Raw genomic sequence first — 23,609 nt, 5'->3', positions numbered from 1 at the left:
TAGGAGTAAAGGTTAGCTCGGGTATCAGGTGACGAGAGACACGCCTAATTTAATAATAATAATAAAAACAACAATAATAATAATAATAGTGCTTCAGCACCAGCTCTGCAGATCCATCACTTCCTGAAGAAAAATGCTAATGAACTTTCTGGGTTAATCCAACCACTTTTTACTTGAAAGCTTTGTTGAAGTTGTAGAGGAGTGGCTTTGAAATGAAACCCCCGATGCACTGGGGTTTGCTGGCTGCCAGGCGGGGAGCTCCCCAAGCAGTGGGTGACGCTCTCTCGGAGCAGCCGCCGGCACTGCTGCTGGAGCAGGCAGGATGTTACAGGCTTTGGCTGGAGCTATGGCTGCATGTTAGGAGGTTATGCACGATGTTTCCCGCAGCAGGGATAAAGCTGGGGCTTTCTTGGCAGGATGGGAGGGACTAATCCGTGCAGTGGTACTTATATTGATTTGTAAGGATTGTTCAACTGGGATTACTCATCTGGGTATTATGGTGTTTAATCAGGGAGGAAGAACACAGGTTCCCTAAAGAAAAGCAAGGGATGCTTTGACTGTGTTTAAGTTTGCCTTTAATAGTTTTAGATTTGCAAGACACGTGTAGCTCTTCTCATCTGTATGAATTTTTAACTTCCTTTTGAACTGTGACTTGTGCAGTAATGTTATTTGTTTATATTTGATTTGCACTCTTACGTTTTTTCTTCTTTTTCTCTGGGCAATAAGAATAAAATATCCAAGTAAAATTTTAGAGAAGCACTATGAGTAGAAATCTGCATATGGGAAATTGTAAAATAAATTGGGAAAAATAATAACTTTTAGTCATGTAAACATAAGAAAAATACTTAATTATTAAGTATTTAAAAGCTTTTTATTCTGTTTCTTTAACATAGGAGTAGGTTATCTTAGTAAAAGTGCAGCTAAACCTGACCTTTGCTGTGTCAAATTGCAGCTCTCACAGATACAGGATATCTTTTTAAAGCCATTCTCTCATAAATATGACTGTCTATTATAATATGCAGTCAAGCATTTACCATGTGGTCAGCAGACAGTGTTTCAGTTCATCTCTTCATTGGCACCCAACGTTGTGCTTCCTGAGCTCTGACTTGTAAGTTCCTTAATGGCTCAGTATGTTAGCATGTGTTTGCCTGTTGTCTGAAAAGCTTCAGTGGATTTTCTGTTTGTTTTGTGTGGGCTGCACAGGCCAGGAGCCCTTCTGCTGCCCAGGTGCTCCCCGGCCCATGTCCTCTTGAAGGATAAGTGACAGTCTTTCTATGATCATCATTTTGGGACAGAGCTTGCTTTCTCTGTTTTGCTAACCTCACCAGGCAGGTAAGACTTGAATGGAGAATCCCTGGGTCAGTTGATCTGTCTCATGTTCACTCTCCTTTTCTTTTTTGTCCTGAGTTAAGGGTGAGCCACAATAAGGCTCTAGGTTCATGACTACTCCTCACAGAGTTATGACTTTAGCTTTCCTTCTGTCCATATCTCCTGTAAGGCCAGGAAAATCCATGTGGCCTGCACACCCTGTGATGTGTTGTGTCCTTCACCAATGCTCTGCCCCTTGAATTGAGGTTTTTTGAGGATTAGTCTACTCTGACCCCAGGTTTTGCCTCTGAAAGAATATGCCATTGTGCCTTCTATGGTGTTGCTTCTGTCTCGGTAACTGAGGCTAGTTTGGGTTCTCCTTGTCTTGATAGACCAAAACAAACAAATGCTTTCTTTTTAAAGGTCTTTATCGGTTGTTTTCTTAAATTAATGAACTAAAAGCAGGTGACATGAGAAAATGGTACAGCAAAACTGCTGAACCTCGTGTTCATGGAAGGAAACTGCAGATGTTACCAGCTGAGAATTAATCTTTTGACTGGATTTTGTAATCTGCTCAAGAGTTATGGTTTCCCAGAGGTCTACTTAAACTGGTATTCTGCTTGAAGGTATGTTTTTACTCAGTATTTACTATGCAGCAGTGGTTGTGCAGGCATTGGCCTGCAAAGCGGGTTTTGAAAGGCCACCAGCTGATTGCTGTCATCAGCAATAGGTGGACGAGGGTGTGCTCACCCAACAGGAGCTGAGCAGTCCCACTGTGCAGTCACACAGGATCAGCTGATGTCCTGCTTGAGTTCAAACTTAGACTTGATGCTTTTTTTACAAAGGAACGTTTTCTTTCTTCTTTTTTTTTTCTTTTTCCTTTTTCCCCCCAAAGCTGAAAATTTACTACGAGAAAGTGGGTATCAGGAATTCTGTTTTCTGAATGGTCTGTGTGAGTCTGGAAAAGGGACTGACCGTGACTTACATATTTTAATCCTATCTCTTATAGTTGGAACATCTGTAATCACAATTCCAGATGATTTAGATGTTTTCCTTGGATTTCAAGCTCCTCTCTCGTACTGATGCCATTAGTGCTTCAACACTTGTGCGTGCCTTAGAGTCTAGCAGGAGTTCAGCAGTGGTGGTGGTGATACTCACCTACAGCAGTTGTCTGTCCTGGTGAATCCATCCACTCCACAAACGGACCAGCCTGACTCTATGGTCCTTGGGTTAGAAATGGGAGCATGTATGGTGGGAGATGCTTCTGAATGTTGTGCCTGAATAATTGCAGCATCATCAAAGGGCAAAACCATCAAAGTCTCCATCAGAGATATGCATTGCCTTATTTTGTCCCTGGAATTAAGTGAATAAACCCTTCTTGTCCACCCTCCCTCCCCACAGATGTCTAGTTTTCATCATCTTTGCTCTTTAGGATGTCAAGCATTAGGTGTGTGAACTGGATGAGAGCTGAATTTTTCATTTTTTAACCTTCCATCTTTTTCTATCAGAATTCTTAAAACTCATTTTATGCACTAATCCAGGGGACCATCTTCATTCCTTCCTGCTGTAGGGCACCTGTAGCCAGTTGCTCCTGTTGCTCATTGAAGCTTTGTTTTTTTATGAGCATCTTTCATATGTGGCTTATTCCTATAGTTGTTACCTAGCAACATTAATTTTGTTCAATTTAGTTTGTGTTCTATTTCAAGAAACCTATCAGGTGTGTTTTAAGAACATATCTGGAGTTCATAACCATGAACCTTTAGAAAAGAGGTGTGAAATAATAAAGTGAGTTCTCTCCAGCACCTATAATTAATGTACACAGACTAGGTGTTGGCCATCACAGCCTTACTGGCAGAAATGGGAATGGATGCATGTGGCATTTAAAAATTACCTGGAGAATACTGGAGCAGTTACAAGTTCGCTGTTGGTTTCTCTGTGTGGTGTTTCAGTGCACTTAAAGAGCACAGATGCCTATCTCAATTTCATGCTCTTTTACCGACCAGCATCTCTGTTTCTTGCCCTCCTCTCCACAGCATGGTCCATTTAGCATTTTGCAAGCTGCACATGCACTGATGTGACATTTTCTAGGCCAGCAACCGTAGGTACAATACAAAATAGAGGATTTCACTTAAGCTGAAGCACTTTAGAATGTAATAAAGGAAAGGAGTCTTCAGTGCAGAGGCCCATAAGGAGACTTACAGGATACATAAAGTTTTAGGGTTCAGGCTTGTAATTTTTAATTCAGACTGTGACCACTATGGAGATTGTGCTGCCCCTAGGACACGAAGTTGTTCTTATGTCTTCTGCTTTCACTTGAAATGAACAAAAAAAACCCTCTAATCTCTTAATGTTCAGCAGAAGAGGCAGTTGATATTTTTATAATTATGTCTGACAGCCTTCTCTGATCTGGAGAACATTGTGAAAGCACAGGGTTTGCAAATGTTTTTTTATATTGTCTTTTGTTTCTTGTGAAGAACTTCCCATCCATATGGAGCTTTCAAGAAATTAGGAGGGGAGAGATTGCATAGAGTTGGAGCTGGTATTGAGAACAGAGGGTGTAATTCAGCTGTAGCATCACTGTAGAGGACACTGTGAAGTTTTTAAAAAATTTTAAGAGATCTGCTTATTATCATCCACCTTCTGTTGCGTGTGTCTCTCAGAGGTGTAGAAGCTGCCAAGTACTAAATACATGCATCTGTAGGGGGCTGTGGATACTGATTGTACAACAATTGCAGATTAACTGGTGCTTGAGGCAACAGTGGAAGCTAAAACCAGAGTATGGAGCAATATGAGACATTTGTGTAAACACAGAAAATGTAGTTACATGCTCAGAGGGAGAAAGTAATAGAGGAGTTTGAGTGTTACCTAAAATGCATTTCTTTTTGTATCATTACAATTGTGTGGTCAGTAATAGTATACTTTCAAAAAGTTCTAGTGATTGACATTTCTGAAAAGTCTTTTCAAAAGGCCATTTGGGCATGGTACTGGGGGGACATCCTGCAGTGCTCTTGTGCAAGGGATCCCCTTAATACAAGGGGTTGTTTTATAAAAGGAGTTTGTATACACATCTCACTGTGGTAATCCTTACCTGCATTTTTGATCATAAAACATGAGATTTCCACAATACCAAAACCCTTGCAAAACATGCTTTCATCAGTATGAATCAGAATAACATCCATGCGGTTTTGGAGGATTTGAAATGGGATGTTGAGGTAGATACCACAAGTATTTTGTGCCTTTTTTTCCCCTTTCAAATTCAGGTTAAGTTCTTCTATTCATTTTACTGCTAATGTGTTTTCTCTGTATCACTTATGATTTGCATGGTGTTCCACAGCATCATCAGTGGAGGATGGTAGGGTATATGCAACTGTGTGTTCCTTTTCTTTCACTTTTTCCATCTGTCTCCTTGAGGGTTAATTTACATGTGCAGGAGGGGCTTCTGACCACTTGGATACCATCCTCTTCTCAGCCCACTTCAGCAAAATCTTGTATTAGTTATACCTTAGCTTTTTTGTTTTGTCCAGATGGGTCTTGAATGTGCTGCTCTGAAACTCATTTTGGGGAACTGATTGCTGGTGCTGGGTTGTCAAATAGGAATAGGAGATCAATCAACAGCTGCCTTACTGTATCAAACACTTGTTTGTATATGTGCTGTTAGGCTTCATATGGTATCAGGCTTAATTCCATGGCGACAGAATAGTGCTATAGTCTTTTTATAAATCTTCTACTGAATTCCTGGTAGCTCTTGCATCAGTTATCTCTGGGAACTGATATGAGGAATAATGCTGGATGATTAGATTAAAAATGAGCAAACAAGAAGGAAAGGATTTCTTTTTTAAAGTAAAAGGTTTTACAAGGCTCTTAAATCACAACTAATTTAGGTACTGTGATGTTTTTCAGTGTTCCCTTTGAACTGCGAACCAAATGTAAAAGGGAAGGGTATTTGCTGAACTGTCATTTAGAAACATGAAGTGCATCCTGATCTGTAGTCCAGAGCTGAGATTCTTTCTGTGTTCATCTTTCTTTCAGTAAATAGAATTTCTGCAATGCAATGAGCCCCTTGACTACCGTGAAAATACCTGCTTTCTTCAGGAGGCTGGCACAGCTGAAGCTGAGCAGGGATCATTTCAGCTTTATGTCGCTTCAGAATAAGTGGGATCCTGCTTAGTCTTGTTAGCTGAGCTTAACATGTCAAGGCCAACAACTACCAAAATAAGTAAATAAATGAGGATCTAGGGGATAGAGAAGGACTAGAAGCAGAAAGGCAAGTGGGACATGGTTAAGTACAGATTAATGTTTGCTCAGGCCTAATTTAGGGGTTATCATCTCTCCTGTGTTATGCTCGAAAACATTAAAAATGTATTCAAGCTGCTTCTTTTAGTGGAGCATGATAGCTTAGCTCATTAGCTTAGCAGAGTTTTTGTAACAAAGTTTTCCTCTTTCCTTGAATTGAACTTTTAAATATTTTCTTGTAATTGAAATAATGATTTACTTTACCAAAAATATTACTTGCAACATCCAGTGGAGCTGGTTTCTGAACGAAGCCAAAGTTTAACAAGTTGTGGGCAGAGAAACGAAGTTCAGACAGCTGTCAGTGTGTGCACTTTGGTTCTAGTTTGGGAAAGAATATTGCTCACAGAAGAGTCTACAAAACTGCCAGTACCCTGTCCACCACCAGAAGTATGTCAGAGCTAATTTTTGCAAGTGTTCTCCTTTAAAAATGATAGTCAAAAGCTAAGGGCTGTTTGCATGTTTGTGCATGGAAGTGATAAGTAACCTCTGTGCTGTTCAGTTGAAGTGAAAAAATAGACCTTGAATATCCACTCTCATACTCCTTGATCTTATGGCAGAATTCCATACAGATTAAGGAAAATACCTTTTGGTATCCCTGGAAGTGCATGTATGCAAGGTTGTTGAGGAGCTGGAGGCTCCTCAGCTGCCTGCAACTCTGCCTGCTAGATTCTTTCAGGTCAGTCACAAAATTTGTGTGTGCTTACTTAGATGACCAGTATGGTGTCATGCTGGCTCAAAGTTCCACAGTTTGGAAATTTTGCTGTTAACTAGCAAGCCTTCTCAAAGTCAGTTTTGTCAACTTTTTTTTTTTTTTCCCTGCATAGGATTGTCTTGATGGAGGCTGGATCTCATTGGTTGGTACAGAAAGATACTTTGAAGGGTGGCACTATATATGAAATACCCTTCTGAGCAGTGTACCTGCAGACGGTTGAAGTAGTTAGAATCCTGTGGAGGGCTCATTTGATTTTTATTTAGTTAAGCTCTGTGGGGAGCCATCACAGTAACATACTGGATTACTTGGCAGGCTGAGACATCTGCTGGCACTTCTGAGGTGTAGGCTACAGCAGTGAGGTTTCCTATTGCATCATGCTGAAATATCTCCAAAACATAATGGTATTTAGTAGTAAATGCCATTGTATAGAGATGAAACTGTGTGAAATTCAAGATTGCAGGCTTTGTCTTCTAAAAGCTTAAGGATCTTAAGGATCTTTTGCTCCTGCAAAAGTTTTATAGCAGGACTGAGAGCTATTATTAACAGTGCTGCAACCGCAGAGAAAAGGAGCTGACAGAGGAGTGAAACCAGATTCTGGACTTCAGTGCAACATATTATTAGGAGAACTCTATATGCACTTTGTCAGTGCCTGTCCTGTTAGAAATTGAATTTAGGTGTGTAATTGATATACTTAAAAGCCTGCTAATGGTAATTCAATGCTTTAAACTATGTACTTGGTTTTCTTAGTGTTTTGCATGAAGTGCCTCATTTTATGCATATTACGCTACATAGGGCACCTTTGCAACTATTTGATTATTCAGGGATAGCTTGAGATGACTTAATCATTCCTCCCATGTTACAATCACCTGAAAACTTAATGGTTTTGCATGCTAATAGCTTTGTCTAAATTGCTAATAAATTAGCACCCTCAGGGACCAAGCCATATGGACTTCCGCTGAATATATGTCTTGACTTTCTTCCCTTTCTGCTTTTCACCATGCTAAACAATTGCTGTTAGTTGCTGTAATTTACTCCCTGACTCTGTGGCCAGGGTCTGTCTTTTATGTCTCCTACATCCAGCCCCGTAAGCTTTTACTTGACAGCCATCTGACACCCTACAGCTCTGTCTTCTGGTACTTTAGATGAATGATAAAATTTAAAAGCCTTGTAATTCGGCCTCTCCCTCTTTATACTCCTACTCCTGTGGTTCCCTTGTGATGGCTGAAGAAGTGTTTTCGATATGTCCTCTCCAAATAGGATAAGAATCTGGAGGATGGAATGAAATTTAAATTGCAGCTCTGTCTCAAGATCGCTAAAAATAGCAGGAAAATTATTGTAGACTTTGTCCAAGCAAAGCAAAGCTTAGACTGTTGAAAATGCATGAACTAGCTGACACACAGACAAGATGGTGTAGCCTAGGGAAGGTGAGTCTCAGTAGAAGTGTAGTAGTTGTTAAATACAGAAACTGAGGGAAATTACCATAAAGACATCAAAGAAAGAAACCTGTTTGTGGGGTGAAGTGGGATTTTTTTCTTTCATTTTCTTCTGGCACCTGTTCAAACCTAGAAATCCTCCTGAGTACATTTTAAGTGAAGGCTAAATGGCTGTTACTTTGTAGTGAAGCATCTAGTTACTCTCAGCGAGAACCATGGTATTTCAGGTCTCTAGACAGAGCTCAGGTGTAGGGGCATGACCAGCACCTGTTCAGTTCTGAGCAGATCTTTTGTTCACCCAACACCAAGAGTTGAGGTCACCAGCATCCCAATACAATTGCCATGTAAATACCATGATTAGATCTCATTATGGTTATCAAGGCGTGTTCTTGGAGGGCAGAAATGGAGTGATGCTGTTTTAGATTATATCCTCAAGACATGTGATTTTTTGTACAAAATCATTTATGGTATCAAAAAGAAAATAGTGCAGTTGGCTGTAAGTTGGATAACTGCTTCTGATGGATCATTTACCTAGAAAACATGAAAGATAAAGGCAAAAGAATGGATATTGGAAACTACAGTGTGTTTAAGCTGCATAGCACAGTGTGTTTGCCAGCTCCATTGTTTGTCTCCACTTTCCATCCCTGTCATGAAGACTTTTGTGAGATAGAAAGTTTGCAGGCAGCAGTGGTATATTTTGGCAGGCCAGTTGATACAGCTGGAAAATAAAGTCACATTTTTGGCTGCACAAAGCTCTGTTTGGCAAGAAGTAGCTGTTCAGGCAGTGGCTGTGCTGTAACCAGAAGCAGATATCGATGTGTGTGTTCGTCAGCCCACTGAACTCCTGATAGGGAGTGATGTAACTTGTGGCTAGGGAGTAATTACAGTGCTCTGCAAGAGGAGTTCAGAGAGTGGTTAGTGCAAAGGGCTCGCAGAGTTCTCTTGTCTTGCAGAGTAATTATGATCGTTAAGGAGGAATGATTGAGCTCAAGTTACTTATTTACAGTGAGGTAAGGTGGCATATATAGAAAGGTTGGTGCCCTTCTAGGGACCGATGTTCCTCCAGCCAGCCACACCACATCCTTGGTTGATTTACTTTGTATTCTTTGAGGCAGAGGTCTGTCTATCATACTGCAAGAGCAAGGGTACAGATCTTTCTATATGAAAGTCCTTGAAGTGCCCTTCAAAATACTATAACACAAAAATACGGTAGGATTTTTAACAAGATATAATGTTCACTTGTATAATGATGTCTTCCAGCACTGCAGCACTGTCTTATGGTTTTTTTCTTCTAAATTATATGGTCTTGCAAAGTGTTTATTACAGTGTTAGACAATCTGAACTTGATACGTTGCCAAGCCGAACTGAGATATTTGTAGGTGATATGCTTTGGAAATGTATGCCAGTTTATCAGCAAGTGATGTGGTGCTTCACATTGCATTGTCATTATTAAAAATCCCACCAAAATGTAGTTCAATACACACTCACACACACACATATATAGTAAATACTGTAATATTTTAGTCTGTGTCACTAGCTTTTCACCAAGGAAGACAAAACAAATGTCCATTGCTGGCTCTTACTAGTTGTGGTTTTCTGCTCTAAAATAAATAAATAAATAATTTCTGCAGCAATAATTTGTGCTGTAAAAATATAGTTAAATAATTACACGATAATTTTACTGGAAGTTAGTCTTTGCCCTTGCCACGTTCCCTTTGCCTGGGACTTCCAGATGTGTTACACTGCCTTTATTTTGTCTTTCAGATGACGACGTGGACCTGGAAGCTTTGGTAAATGACATGAATTCCTCATTTGAAAGTTTATACTCCACATGCAGCATGCAGTCGGAAACCACTCCGCTCCTTCAGAATGGGCAGCTGAGCCGCAGCCAGCTGCCCTCCTCGGGATCCAGCACCCTGCAGCCCATGTCCCCACGGCAGAGGGTGCAGCGCTCCCAGCCAGTGCGCATCATGGCTGTCAGGTAGGAACGAGGCACTCACCTCCTTTTGCATAGGTTGTCATGGACTGGCTTCAAAGGAACTGCATGTTAAAATAGGAGATGCACTTTGGTAAGGAACTTTGTAGTGTTAGACTCGACTCTCGCATAGAAAAATGTACTAAGGAGGTGAAGGACATAATATTTCCACATATTATCACCCTTCTTTTAGTCAAGGTGTGATGTATCTGTAGTAGCAAATTTGTAGAAGTATCATTGGTATTTGGTATCATTTATACCAATTGGCAGGCACTATATCCGTATTTGGATTTTTTTCCAAACTATTAAAACCAGTGCTGTCAGGCCTGGTGTCTACTGACAGTGTATAGGTTTTATTAAACGTAAGAGATCATGTACACAGATGAGGGTGTACTCAGCTACTTTTGATACACAGAATGTGCCTTTCTCTTTGTGGAAAGTTCTTGAATGGTTTAAGACCAACAAACAAAAAAGGAGCACGTCTTTGTTATTTATCTGTTCTTCCCAGAGCACTTTCAACTCACTTGAGTGCATTGTGTAAGTCATTACCAAAAAAAAAAAAAGAAATGTTAAAGTTGTCCCCTGGTTGTAAGGCTGAGGAAATTCAGGCTTCAAGCGGAAAACTCTTGATGGTGTTAAGAGACTCTATAGGTGATGTAGAGGTTCTTAAAATCTTCTTTTTAGGCAGCAGGATGAAACGAGCTCCTGTCAGCATGAGTAGGTAAATTAAATTCTTTCCTGCTAGTTAACAGTGTCTTCTCTAAAAGAAATGAAGAGTAATAATATAAGAAAAATCCCAGATGTTGAAGGGGTTGCTTCTAATTATTTACACTGATGTGCTATGTATAGGAATGGTATTCTTAAGACAGGCAGCTTTTCTATTTGAATGGGTAGTATGCAGTGCAATCAAGTCAGCTGATGATGCTTTCAGTTCTACAGGTCATAGTTAACCTCAAACAGGGCTGTACGAGGAAATGCACTCTCTGGAGTACTGTAACTGTTGATGTTTTGTAAATATCTCAATCAAAACACTTAAATGATTTATGGTATTTAAAAACTTAGCAACTCTGATTTTGAGAACACTCTGCCTTTCTGAAATCTGTGCTTCCATGCACACAAGAACATCCTGTGTTTATCATCAAAGAAGATAATGATGAAACTTCTGTTCGGGGTTATCTGGACCTATCTTGTTTGCCACCAGAACAGAGTGATTGACTGTGGTCTCTTAGGAGCACAGGTTTATGTGTGTATCAGTTAGGAAGTAAATGAAGCACTGGCAGCAGCACAGGCACAGCAGAGCACAGCACAGAGAATTCCCATCATAAGGAAACCACACCTTTCTAATTGTATTGAGTCTGTGGTTCCACTTCTTACAATGGAGGTCAATCAAAAACTTGCAGTGCAATGCACTATTGTATAGATATGATGTGTCTGCTGGTCTGAAGAAATCTTATAGTGTCCTCTTACCCTGTGCTGTAGAGAGCTGCACACATGGGGAGCACAAAAAAAAATGAAGCAGGTCAAGTAGTGGTTGGTATAGTTCATTTTTACTGCTGAAACCTCATATTTATTGCAATCTCCCCCGATATGTAAGACTCATTCATGGAACACCAAGGCAAGTAAATTGCAGGACAAATTCTGTGGAGCAGACTTCACAGCAGTTAAATTTTGTCATCCCCCAGGTTCTGGTACAGGCAAAGACAGGGAGTGTACCCAGAACTGGATATACTGCTGGGCATATCCCAGGCAGCTCTGTTAAGGAGGCACTGCTTGCTGAAGGCATGCAGAAAAATGAGGGCAAATTGAGTTTTTAATGATTTGCTTTTCAAATCCAGGAGTTAGTTGATTTGGAAACTTTCACGATTGCCACTAGATGGTGTCTTCTGCCTAGGCATTGAAGGGCAGCCTGCTGCAGTCACCTAGTGCCTCTTTGGTAGTGATGCCCTTGCAGCAGGGAAACCAAAAGCCATCTGTGTGATCATAAATAGGTCTTACAGCTTCTCTGGTAGGCTTTAGTTTTTCTCTTGTTGGCGTGGGCAGTGCAGGTGTATTATAAACTGGAACTTGAAACTCCATTGGTCCTATGTAGACTCATGAAGTGTATTTCAGTAGATGCAAACCTGTCTGAACAGTAACTGAACAACTGGCATAAGGTGGGAGGGTGTAATTCCAGCTTATTGCTGAAGGCGAGTCTTAGCATTTTCATTTCTCCAGGAAATGCCAAGTTGCTTGGAGATAGAATCTGGTATTGTAATGAGGTGACAATGTTGGTTTAAGTCTCAGCTTAGAGACCTTTGCAGTGGGGTACACATTTGTTTTCAAATCCACTTGGAATTTGGCTCTGAGTGACTGCCGTTGTGTTCTCCTCTTTCACATTGGTCTGGAAGAGCTTTACTGACTTTCTGGCACACAGAGCTTAAGCTTGTAAGCTAGTGCTTACAACAGAGTACAGATAGGTATTTCTCTTTATTTTATTTGCACAGTTACCTCAATTACTCACCCAAGTAATCAAATTATACGCAACAAAATAAGCATAGATGCCTGACTGGTCATTTTTCACGTGCAATTACCTACCTTGTGCTAGTAGCTGCTGAAACTGTATAGTAGCTGCCTAGAAAAGGAGTGGGTTTGATTTCTTTAGTGTCATTATCACAAATGCTGCGGCAGGAGATCCAGGTCTAGGGATGCCAGTTTTCTCCTCTTAATGCATAGTGCTTTTGTGTTTATAGGCGTCTTCAAGAAGAGGAGCAGCAATTCAGAACATCGTCTTTGCCGGCCATCCCAAATCCCTTCCCAGAACTTTGTAGCCCCGCGAGCTCTCCAGTGCTGGCCCCTGGATCTTTACCTCAGAGTCAACCTGCTAGTAAGCATGTGAGTATGGGATGAAGCTTTGGGTCATCCATTCGCGTGCAAACCAGCAGTGGACTGCTTCATTGAAAGGCAAAAAGAAAGCTTCCAGATAAGTAAAAACACCTGTAAACTTTGTCTGTGAGTAGGGCAGCACTGGCCGAGAGAGTATCTTCAAATAGGCTTCAGACCTTGTTTGAAAGGTTTGTAGGAAAGAAGCGTAAAAATGAAGTAAGCCTCTTTCAGATAAATGCATGTTGTGAATGAAGCAGTAATGCTTAATATCCTTTAGACTTTACTATTCAACATAAAGACTTACTAATTCAGAAGTCAAGTTAATTAGCTTAGAGTTGGATGAGGATTTGTGCCTGTTATACTGCATATTCTAGGTGCCACAAGGATGCTGAACAGCTGAATTCTTTAAAGACATGATGGTGCTTTATTTGCTGTTTTTCATGAAGCTGTTCAAAAAGCAGAGGTCTTCTTACAGCTTGTAACTAGACACAGTTCTTTGTAATGGGATTTAAGGGGAGGGTTGTCCCATGGAGAGCTGGTGGAGTCATTTTCTGGGTTCTTGGCAGCAAAGATAGCACAGACTGGGTTCTCATGTGGTCCAGAGCAGTAACCTTGGCGACACTGCAGTTTTTCTTCTCTCTAGTCCTGCTCCACTCTATAAGAAACAATCATCTTGTTTTGTATCATTTCTCAAGCACACTTGAAGACTAAACTGGGCTGAAAAACCTTTATTTTGTAAACTGCTTGGGAATGAAAAGATTGGTTGCTCTGACTGTTGGCTTACAACAATTCTGTGCTTGACTACCCCAAAATATTGAGAAGCTCTTTGTCACTGTTCAGTTAGTTTGTAATTGGCTCCTGCATCCTCTCTGAGAGATAAAGGGCTCGGATAGGCAGTCCAGCTGCAAGAAGTAGACCCCAGTGTGTTGCCCTTGCATGTTCTGTGTTGAGTTACAGCGCCATAAACAGCTGCCTGCTTTCCTGAAAGACACAGGGCATCTCCACTGCTTTAACTGTGTTTCTTGCACATACATGACAGACGGGTAGCTAAATAATGCCCTGGGAAAAAATCGAGCCATCCCATTGGGTATTCAGCACAGCGCTCTGTCAGACACCCAGGTACTGGCTAAGCAGAGAGGCTGTTTTGCCAAGGCAGTTGTTGATCTGACTCTGGGGAGGCAAAACCAGGGGTAATTCTGCCTCCTAGCACTTGCCAGCAGGACAGCAGCATAGCTGTTTTTCTGAAACAAACTTTAGTTTCTGATGAACCTGTGTTTACCTCTCCAAATATTCCCTGGGTTCAGGGTTTCTTTGCCTTTCAGCTCTATGTTTTACTAAAATTAACCAAGCCACCCTAAACTTGGCTCTGTAAAGCCTTAAGGAACCCTAAATGATCTGTGAGTCAGTTTTTGATTGAATTTAGAAACTAGTGATTTAATAGCAGATAAATATGAAAATAACCGATCTTTTAATGTATGTAAAAAGATGGCTATAAAGGCAAAATAGAGGACCTTTTCCTAAATTTTACCTTATAATTTTTTTTAAATTATTCTCCCTTACTTTAAAACAAAAACTTTTGACAAATGTTTTAAAAGCATAAAATGAAACAGTTTATATTGTACAGATATGCTTGCTGCTGAATTTTTTAGTCAAAGACAATCCATTATAGTGGTAAAACCATTTAGGGTACAAGCTGAGGAGGTAAAGTATGTTGGGCAATAGTGGTTTCTTTTGAAGATGCAAATACTCTGTTCATTTCAGCATATCAACTCGTTGGAGGCAGTTGAGAAACAGTGGCTCAGGGTGAGAGAAGGATAGGACAGCGTTCTTCTCCTCTCTAACAAAGTATTTTCTTCTCTTTAATGAAGGGATAGAGGAACAGAACTGAAAAAAACCTAGTTTTAAAGTATTGATAGGAATAAAAGTAAAAGAGAGCAAGTTTGGTTTCTTCACAAAGGAAGAAAACTACCTGAATTTTAAACATGGAGTGCCATTGGATAACAAAATAATCTCTCTGTTCAGCCTCCTTGTAATTTGTGTTTAACTCGGTTTTAGTTCCCTTACATGGAGTCTGCTAAACATCATGAGTAAAAAAAAAAAATGGTAACTTAAGGAATTTTGTACATCTTTCCAACTTCAACCCATTAAAAAAATGTAGAGCTTGGGAATTTGAGTAAATTATTTTAGGACATGCTCTGGCTGAGGTAAATGTCCATCGGTATTGATACCAACCACTGATTAACAAAACAAGCGATGAGTTTAGCTAAAGGACTGCCATAGCACGTTTTAATGCCTGGCAGTTAAGGAAAATAAGCTGTGCTTTAAGAAAAATACAAATACAACGCTAAATGCTAACCAAGGTAAAACATCAAGATGCTCAATTTCAGGTTGTCTGCTTGCAAATTATAAACAGAGATTAAAATTGGAAATGGGAATGAGCTATTCTGATTATATGGGATATATGAGGTGTTAGTGAATTCCTTTGGTGCTTCTCGAGCATTTACAGGTAAATAAGCAAATAGCAATGACAGCCAGCAGCGCTGTAGCTCTGGTCACCCAGGGCATCATAGCAATGCATGGTGTGGAGGAAGTGTTGCCTTTGGTCAGCTCATATCTAGGGCACTTCAGAGGGACTCAGGTTAATGTAGAATTTGGGGATTTCAGAAAGAAGTGAATATTTTGTTTGTTGACTGTGTGAAACCATAGAGGGTCACTGGGAAGCTGGAATGCCTGATGACTTCATAAGAAAGGAAGTGTTGTTAGTATTGTTCTTCCCAGTGTTACTTTTTAATAATTGTAAAATACAGCTCTGCAGTGATAAAACCTACTAGTGGTTATGCAAGAGGAATTTGAAGAGCCGGTCTTGTTAAATGTAGAAGAGTCTTATATTGATTGCCAAGCCTTGGGCATAAAGAAATGCCAGCTCTATTCAAGTTTTAGTAAAACTTTTCCCAGGATACTGTTCCCTATAAGAAGGAGATGCATATGTGAATGAAAGAGTGAGTAAAGGACATTTCAGGTCATTAAGCTTGAATTATATTTTCAGCTGAAAAAATGGATATAATCTTTTCTCAAATGCAAAATTTTATTCGATAGCTGGAGCCTGAGATACAAATTTCTTGTTGCTTCTAAGTCTCTTCCTTATTTTTTCGTGTGGTTGCCACTGCTTTTTTTGACAAGTGGTTCACAGCATTGTTTTATACGCTGCTCTGCATTTGTTTCCTACTCTTGGCTCAGCAAAGAAAGGTAAAAACAGTAAAACAGTGAAAAACAATTGTAATAAACCTTTCTCTTTTGTGGTAGGTTGTTTTTTCTGTTTTCCCATGGTGATGAAGCATTTTCTTTATTGTACTCCAAAGAGTGCAATAATTTCATATTTTAAAAATATTTTTACGAGATCTGTTGGGTAATGGTACTAATTTCACCAGAGCAGGAAGCAATATGCCACCTCTAACTCTTCTGCCAGTCAGGCACTGAAGACTGCTTTTAAAGCTGATGGCTGCAGCAGTGTACTGCAGCTGCTCCCCAGAAGACAGAGAACAGTGGGAAATAACAGGTCTTCAGAAATAGCACAAAACTAAAAACAGGCAAATGGGATAGTCATTTAATAGGAGAGGCAATCTGGGAGGTAAAATTGGAGTGTTAGGCTTGTTGGAATCCTTTCAGATTTGTTTGTTAGGGTTTTTTTAGACTTTGGATAATCTTCTCTGCTTTAGTAAAAGAACTTAATCTTGTAGATAATTTTTTTGAGCACATGTAGGTTGAGAAACTGGCACATAATTCAGTAGTAAAAGAAGAGAAACAACTGTGAACCTTTAGGTTACATTTCAAAGGCTATCCTGCACTGAACAATGTCTACAGTGGTATCATCTGTGCTAATGTGGTTGTGTGACCAAACAAATCGAGTCATAGACATAAAGAAATTATTTGTAATTAAAGAGATATGTTCTCCTTTGGAGTTGAGCACTGTGATCCTTTATTACAGGTCTGCAGATAGAAATGTCCCACTTTGAGCTAAGTTTTACAGTGAAAAATGTTGCATGTTGAACTGTTGATGGTGAACAGCACATGGGTCTGTAAAAATTGGCATGGCTGAAGTTTTGGTAATGCAGCCAGCCAGCTGTTGAGCATCTGGATGAAAAGTACCAACTACTTGTGCTGTTGAGTCAGTAGCTACTTTAGCTGCTGGCGTGATGGGATGAGTGAGCCAGTGCAGATGTCTTTGTGCTTGGAGAAACCATGACCCTTCAAGTGGTAGCTGACAAAGCTCTTAAGTCCTTGAGTTGAGAGCAGCATTGCCTGTGAGCTTGGACAGGAGGCTGACAGGAGAAGAGCTCCCTGATCACTGCATGCCCAAGCATTCCCCTCTTCATCATGTGCCTGATTGTCCTCTAAGTATCACCCATGTGCCCCTCACCACAGAGCCCAAAATTTCAGCAGACCTCTGAGAGCTCTCTCACTTCCCTTGCTTAGGAAGGCCAAGAAGAGGCAGGAGCAGGAAGGACGTGGTCTGGGTGACACCTGGGGCATTGCAAGACCATTTGATATTTTTCTGTCTCCCTTTCCCCCCACATCTTTGTGTGTAAGGTTCATGCACTCCTACAAACCCCATGTCTGAGGGGGGACGCTGTTTGCAGGCCAGGAGAAGGGACAGCTGAAAGTTTTTAAAACATTGTTTATTTAACAGGATAAATATGTTTGTCTAAGAAAAATGGAAACCAGAAAATTACACCAAACTAAGACCAAACATTTGTCCAAAAGATTGCTAAAAACATCAGACAGCTAAGTTACTGCCAATTGAAGTCCATCTTTGTGTTGCTGGTATAAACTAAGAACTAGTTGGTAACTTAGGTTATAATTTCTGGTTGTGTACAAATATTTTGGAAAAAGCATGCAATAATTACATGTAGGTCACTGCAATGCCACAGGATATTAGGCTTAAGTATCTTGTGTGAGTCAATGAAGCTTTCAACTGTAAAAATAGGGCAAATTTCTCACATCCCCCCTCTATACAGCCCAGGCAAACTTCCAAAAAGCAGTTTGATGTACCCAAATTATTTACTCTTTTCTAGCAAATTAAATTCACAAATGGGTATGAATTGATGTCATTCTTTTTTCCAGATTTAGTTACCCTTCAAGGGAACTTGTGTAAACAGACTTCTTAGTTTTTATTGTTCTAATTACACGTTATGATGCACATTTTTTTATTTTACTTCCCATAAAACTTTTATAGTGGCTCTTTTGAAGATGAGGATGTTGATTTTCTAAAGAGAAGCTGTATAAAAATACGAAGTTCTCTATAATGCAAGCATTATGTACTAAGTTAGATTTTGCAGGTATGACAGCAAATTTTGTACTTGATCCTTCAGTGGAACAATCTTTATAAACAAGACATTTTGAAAATAAATACTGACATCAGGGTGAGTCAACAGGACATTGCTTCCCCTAAACAGGCCAGATCTATAGCTGGATATAATCTGGTCAATTCCTTAGGTCCAAGTCCAGGTACTCCCTTTGGCCCACCTCTAAAACATGGGTTTTCATGAGTATCTGCCATGACACATCATTTTGTTTCTCTCAAATATTTCTTAGAAGCAAGGCTCTTAAGCTAAGTAAATAAATCATACATAAATTGCTCTGCAGCATGTTTAACTCAGATGCTTTTTTCAAGGCACTTGCAATTGTGTTTGGAAAAAATAGGGAAAGAACAGGCCTCTGCTGCAGGGCTGTGATGTAACTGCATGAAAGCAGGCCTTTGGGTGCCCCTCAGAGAAATAACACTTTCCTGAACTAAACGAACTGAATTTGATGGGCAGTGTAGGAATGATGTTGCATTACTTGTCATCTTATCTCCTCTCTCATGAAAACGTGTTGTCCTGTTTCTCCTGAAGAAATCAGGGTGGGGAGTGAGTTCACGTCATTCTGAAAGTCTCGCTTACTCGTTACTGAAGAAGAGAGTGATGAATATCTGAGGACTAGCAAGTCTTCTCAACTAAGCTGAACACCTGCTGTTAGTGCTGGTCACCCTGCAAGTGGAGCCCTGCAAGTGGCCTGCCAGGGACAGGGATCAACACAGAGGCAAAGCTGCTGCTTCTCCTTCCTCATGCCTCTTACAGCAAGAAGCTTTGTGGTAGAAAGAAATGAGTCTCTTTGTTCTTGCTTTTGGAAAGTGCCAGAACAGTAGTTAACAGTCCCAACATGACTTACTGGAAATATTAAGAGCATCTCACGCTCAAACCCAAGATGATGTTATTTGTTGGGATTTTTTTGTTTGTAATGACAGGAACCTGGCCCAGCTCCCAGGAGCGTTTTGGCTCCCTACCTGGAAGTGATGCTCCGGCCATGGGAGCGTGCTGGGAGCAGGGCTGTGTGGTCAGGGCCAGCGGGGGAATGCACTGTCCATCCGAAGGTGGTCTGGCACACAGGGCAGGATGGAACCAGCCTGACCCAAGCCTGCCTTGCTCCACGTGTGCTGCTACCCCCACTGGGTCTCCAGCCACACAGTAACGCTTACAGTTGTTTTAAGAAGCTGTTGCACACTAGTCGTACTGGGCAGTCTGTAGTACTTGCTGCAGGAACTGCATTAGTGTGTTCACACTACGTTTTTGTGTGTGCATCTTAGTTACGTGTGCCCTTGCACATTTTGTTGCACCATATTACTCTTGCTATATTTCATTAACGACAGAGTAAGAATATAACTTAGCTGTTCTGTGCTTTGATCAGGAATTGACAGAACTGAGGAGCTATCAGGCTGAGAATGCAGTGAAAAATGGGAAATCGTAACATGAGAGGAATTCTAATTCTCTCTGTGCCTAGTGAGGCAGGCAGGAATGGGTTTGGGTGTAAACATAAGTGCAGTGGGGAATTACAAAAAAAATCCCAGAGCTATATTGAGTGACTGTAATTATACCATAAATGAATGATTGAGGCGAATCAGAGATGTCATAACTTTATGGTGATAGCCTTTAAAGAGTCATTCAACAAAGTAGGAATAGCTATACTGAGTGTGTGTGGCATCCGTGCTGTCCGGGCTCAAGGTGTGAGTTCAGGTCAACTTCAGACACTTTGAATAGTAGTCTTTTTGGACCTCTGCTACCCAGTGGGGCAGGTGAAAGAAAGCACCAATGCATAATTTAGAGCCTCTGCTGTGTATCCTATGTGACCTTGTGGCACCAGCTTGCTGCCAGCAGCTGGTGGGTGAGCTGACCACAAGGCCCTTCCCGAGGTGAGCTGTGGCAGCCCTTGCAGAGCTGTGCTGGCACCTGCAGCTGAGCTGTCGGTGATCCCTGGTGGATGCTGTGGACGTATGGAGTGCAGGACTGGGAAGATGCCCAAGTTTTTGCTGTCTTGCTGACATCTACTTCCAGGGATGGAAGGCAAAGCCAGTGTTTAGTTTGTTCCTTTCCAACCCATTAGCACAGTCACTTAAGTATGGGGAGTGATGCTGTTCATTCATGGCAGGTAAAAGGCTTCTTTGGACTTGTTTTAATTTCGTGGACAGTGACCTGTGCCCACAGTTAAAGTGGAAATCTGTTTAAAATGTCCATCTTCACTTAGGTGGTGTCTGTGTGTGGATGCATGGGGAAGAAGGAACTTGGAATTAGTTCATTGTTTTGGTAATGAGATGTTCTTGCATTGTGCCAGAGCTTGCAGATGCAGTTTTGTTCCATTTCCTAAACAGAGGGAAATGTTAGTTGGAATTTAATAGCATTTTTGTAATAGAAGAATACCGCCAAGTTAATTAAATCATTGTGGGATGAGTTTCAATTCTCTGTGCTCTTGATTTATAGTCTCCTATTGCTATCAAATTCTTATTATATTATTTTTCTTCCTAATAGGAGTGCAGAATTACTGTACTAAAAAGTGATTTTGTTTAATTAATGTAAGTACCTTCAATCTTTGCTTTAGCCTGGCTATAATCTGAACATCATTTACAAAATTTACATAAAAGCAAGTTTAATCTGGACTTGCTAAAGGGCAAGCCATCATTGGTTCATAGAAGCTACGTCTCATGTTTCTCCATTGGCATCAGGATTGCCTGTTCTCTCCAGTGGTAGACCCTGCTGCTGCCAGGGTCACTGGAGCTGCTTGCTCCTGCTGCATTTCAGGAAGCAACATAATTGGAAATACTTTTGTGCTTCATGCCTGGAGTGTTTGGTTTTTCTAGTGTTGCTGAGGGAGAAATGAATAGCACTCAGAAACAAAATGGATTGACAATCAGCTGGAAGTTGGGATCCAAGATCCCATGTTGAGCATGGCATATTTCTGGGGAATGTGAATAAAGCAACTCTGTCACAGCAGACTTACTTCCAGTAAACAAAACACTGTTCTGTAAGGTTTTTTTTTTATGGGGAAGGGGATGAAAGTTGGAGAGACCTTTGAAAGCTGCTTCTGTGTCTAACCAAACAGGTGCCACTTAAAAGCACCCAGATCTTTTCAGCCAACCTTTTCATATGCCTGTATTTCTTGTCTGGCCAGAGTGAGGAACTGCTTTGTTTTTTGGGGTTATTTAGAGGTGGGCTGTGAGGACATGGCTTCACCCTGCACACACACAAAGTTTCGGTGTGCACCATCCATCCAAACCTTTCATAGGAATGTTATCCCCCCACCCCATGCCTCACACCTGCCAAATGTCCTGCGCTGTTGCAGGGGGCATTGGGCTCACTGAGTTGTGCTCAGGAGCTGCAGAGGAAGCAGCTCTGAGTGCTGGGACTGATGTCTGTGCCCAAGAGCCTCACCTTGCTTGTGTTTCTCCTCTCGCCTTTTACATTCACCTTTAAAAATCATATTTCCCTACCATCCTTGCCAGAGTAGGTAATGAGAATAGAAAAAAGCCACATAAGGAACAGGCATTGCTTTAAAAAAATCTGCTGGGGAAAAAAAAAAAAAAGAGGTGCAAAACATTATGGAAAAGAGTGTTCTAAGCTAAATAACAGTGTGCCCATAGTAAAACACCTGGATTTAATTGTACAGACAAATTGCCCTTAGGCTTCTGTGAGTCATTTTTGAGCATGTGCTTTCCTGCAAACTTTAAGAGCATCTAATTATTCTCAAGTAACTTGCTTGTCACATTGTTGCTGGTAACACTTGTTTTCCCTCTTGCTTTGTGAAATCCACTGAAAGAAAGACAACCACAGTGTTTATAGAGCTTATAAAACAGCTTTGCAGATGTTTTCAGCAATTCCCATTCATCAAGTACTTGGTTCTGTCGAACAGGCTATAGATGGGATCTTTGGTAAGCATCAGGTATCAGGTACACAGTTCTAGCATTGAAAAATACCTGTTGTGCTTCAGTTTATGAATGCTTTTTACTAAGTTGTCACAAACTTCAGAGTAGTGTTATGTTTAAACATTTGAAGTGTATATATACACACACACATATATATATGATTGTGTGTAGGAGAAAATCAAAAGATGGCTTGCAGTACTGTCACACACCTTGTAATGGATTTATGGCACAGCTTGGAAAGAAACAGACATTAAATATGTAAAGATCACTCCCCTCTTCATGAGGCAAAGAAAAGAAAGCTAATGTTACAGAAATGACAATATCTAGTCATGCAGGTAAAACCTTGTATTTTATATTCTCAGTGTGTTTTTCTGTGTTATATTCTGGTTTGTTCTATGTATTTTTTTTCCTTGGTGACCTTTGAACCTTTTTCTTTAACAAACCTGCTTGTCAAAGCTTTGTAAAGCTCATCCAAGTGAGGCTGAGCCTTGCCTCTTGTGTTACAGCCCTGTCAAATAAGCATCCTCTAAAAGGCAGGCTCAAACAATGTTTTGCTGCAAAATGTTCTTGCTATGCTTGAAGCTAATGTCATTCCATTTCTAGCATCTAAGAGGTCCTAAATATACTCAAGAACCTCTTTTATTGTCTGCATGAGTGGTGCCAAGACTGCGCTTTACTCCTGAATGTGGATCCAGTCAATGTTTCAGGGGAAAGTTTTGGTTTATGCTTTTTGTTTTACTTCGAGCATACTTACCGGCCATGATTTGCATCTTTTGCTGTTGGTCTTTTTTTTGGTGTTGGGTTGTTGGGTTTTTTTTTTGCTTGCACAGATGGAAAAGGTAGTCTAAATCCTGGGTCTTCCATCTTCTGCACAGAGAGGCTGTCATTCCAAAGGAAGTGCTTGTCAGCTGAGGGACATGAATGCACCACACTCAGTTGCAAGGGTAAAGATTGTCTATTTCTAACCATTTGTATAATGTAACACATTTTCTAGTATTTTCTAGGATATTAATAAGAAGGGGAAAATCAGGAGGCTGCCAGCTATATTTGTGCAAATGTACCTTCAGTGTAATTTCCCTTTGCTCTCAGTGAACATCCAGTTCTGCGTTACACTGCATGCAAGTTGCAAATGAGCATGTGCTTACAGCCTAATTAAGCATAGCTTAGAGCAGTACTTAATTGCAACACTTCAAGTAATACAGAGGAACTCCAAGCCAATCTGGCTGACAAGAAATTAACTTTGTGCTCTGCCCAAGGTTGCACGAGCTGCTGTGTCTCTAAAGTTTCATTGTGTCTTGCCCTCTGTGGCCGTGGAATAGCACTCGGGCGATCTTCAGAGGTCATTTTCTGTCCAAGAGAAACCTTTTAGGATTTAAGTAAAAGCAGGAAATTCTGCAAGAAGTGAGATAGAGCATGATGGAGTCTTTCAGTGTGTAAAGAAGTTTCCTGTGCAGCAGATGCTGGCTGTGGGTTTCTGCAGCAGTTAATCCATCGATGTCTGAATGGCTCTGAGGTGAAAGACTGTTATGATGATGTGTAATCATTAAAATTAAAGAGTTGAATGAACTTCATAGAAAGCTTTCTATATGTTACTTCTATCCCCTTAATAAATAAATAATCTAGTAGTTCTAAAGATGGCGAAATAAATTTTACGGCACTGTAAAGATGCTCACATCACTTTCTCCACTTAGTGTCTTTCCCAAGCCTTCTCCAACGTGCAGCTGTAAAAGCTGTGGTGTTTAACTTGTCTATCAAAATGCTCAAAGATGATGTGCATGCAAAAGGCTTGTTTTATCC

General features: G+C 40.6%; 1 protein-coding gene across 7 annotated transcripts in view; it reads left to right on the top strand.

Moving 5' to 3' along the window:
• GRB10 (growth factor receptor bound protein 10) overlaps window positions 1–23,609 on the top strand; it is a 142,400-nt gene that overhangs the window by 76,193 nt on the left and 42,598 nt on the right. For all 7 annotated transcript variants that reach the window (XR_014850015.1, XM_085052215.1, XM_085052213.1 and 4 more), the window contains 2 exons: window positions 9,511–9,727; window positions 12,451–12,592. Coding sequence is in view for 6 of the 7 variants with exons in the window: in XM_085052215.1 (XP_084908341.1) it covers window positions 9,511–9,727; window positions 12,451–12,592 (359 nt within the window). In the remaining variant the exon portion in view is untranslated. The remainder of the gene's footprint in view (window positions 1–9,510; window positions 9,728–12,450; window positions 12,593–23,609) is intronic.

This window comes from Lichenostomus cassidix, chromosome 2 (assembly GCF_008360975.1).
Source record: "Lichenostomus cassidix isolate B80296 chromosome 2, HeHo_3.0, whole genome shotgun sequence".
Classification (NCBI taxonomy): domain Eukaryota; kingdom Metazoa; phylum Chordata; class Aves; order Passeriformes; family Meliphagidae; genus Lichenostomus; species Lichenostomus cassidix.
The sequence above is the reverse complement of the archived record's forward strand: the minus strand, read 5'-3'. Positions and strand labels throughout refer to the sequence as shown.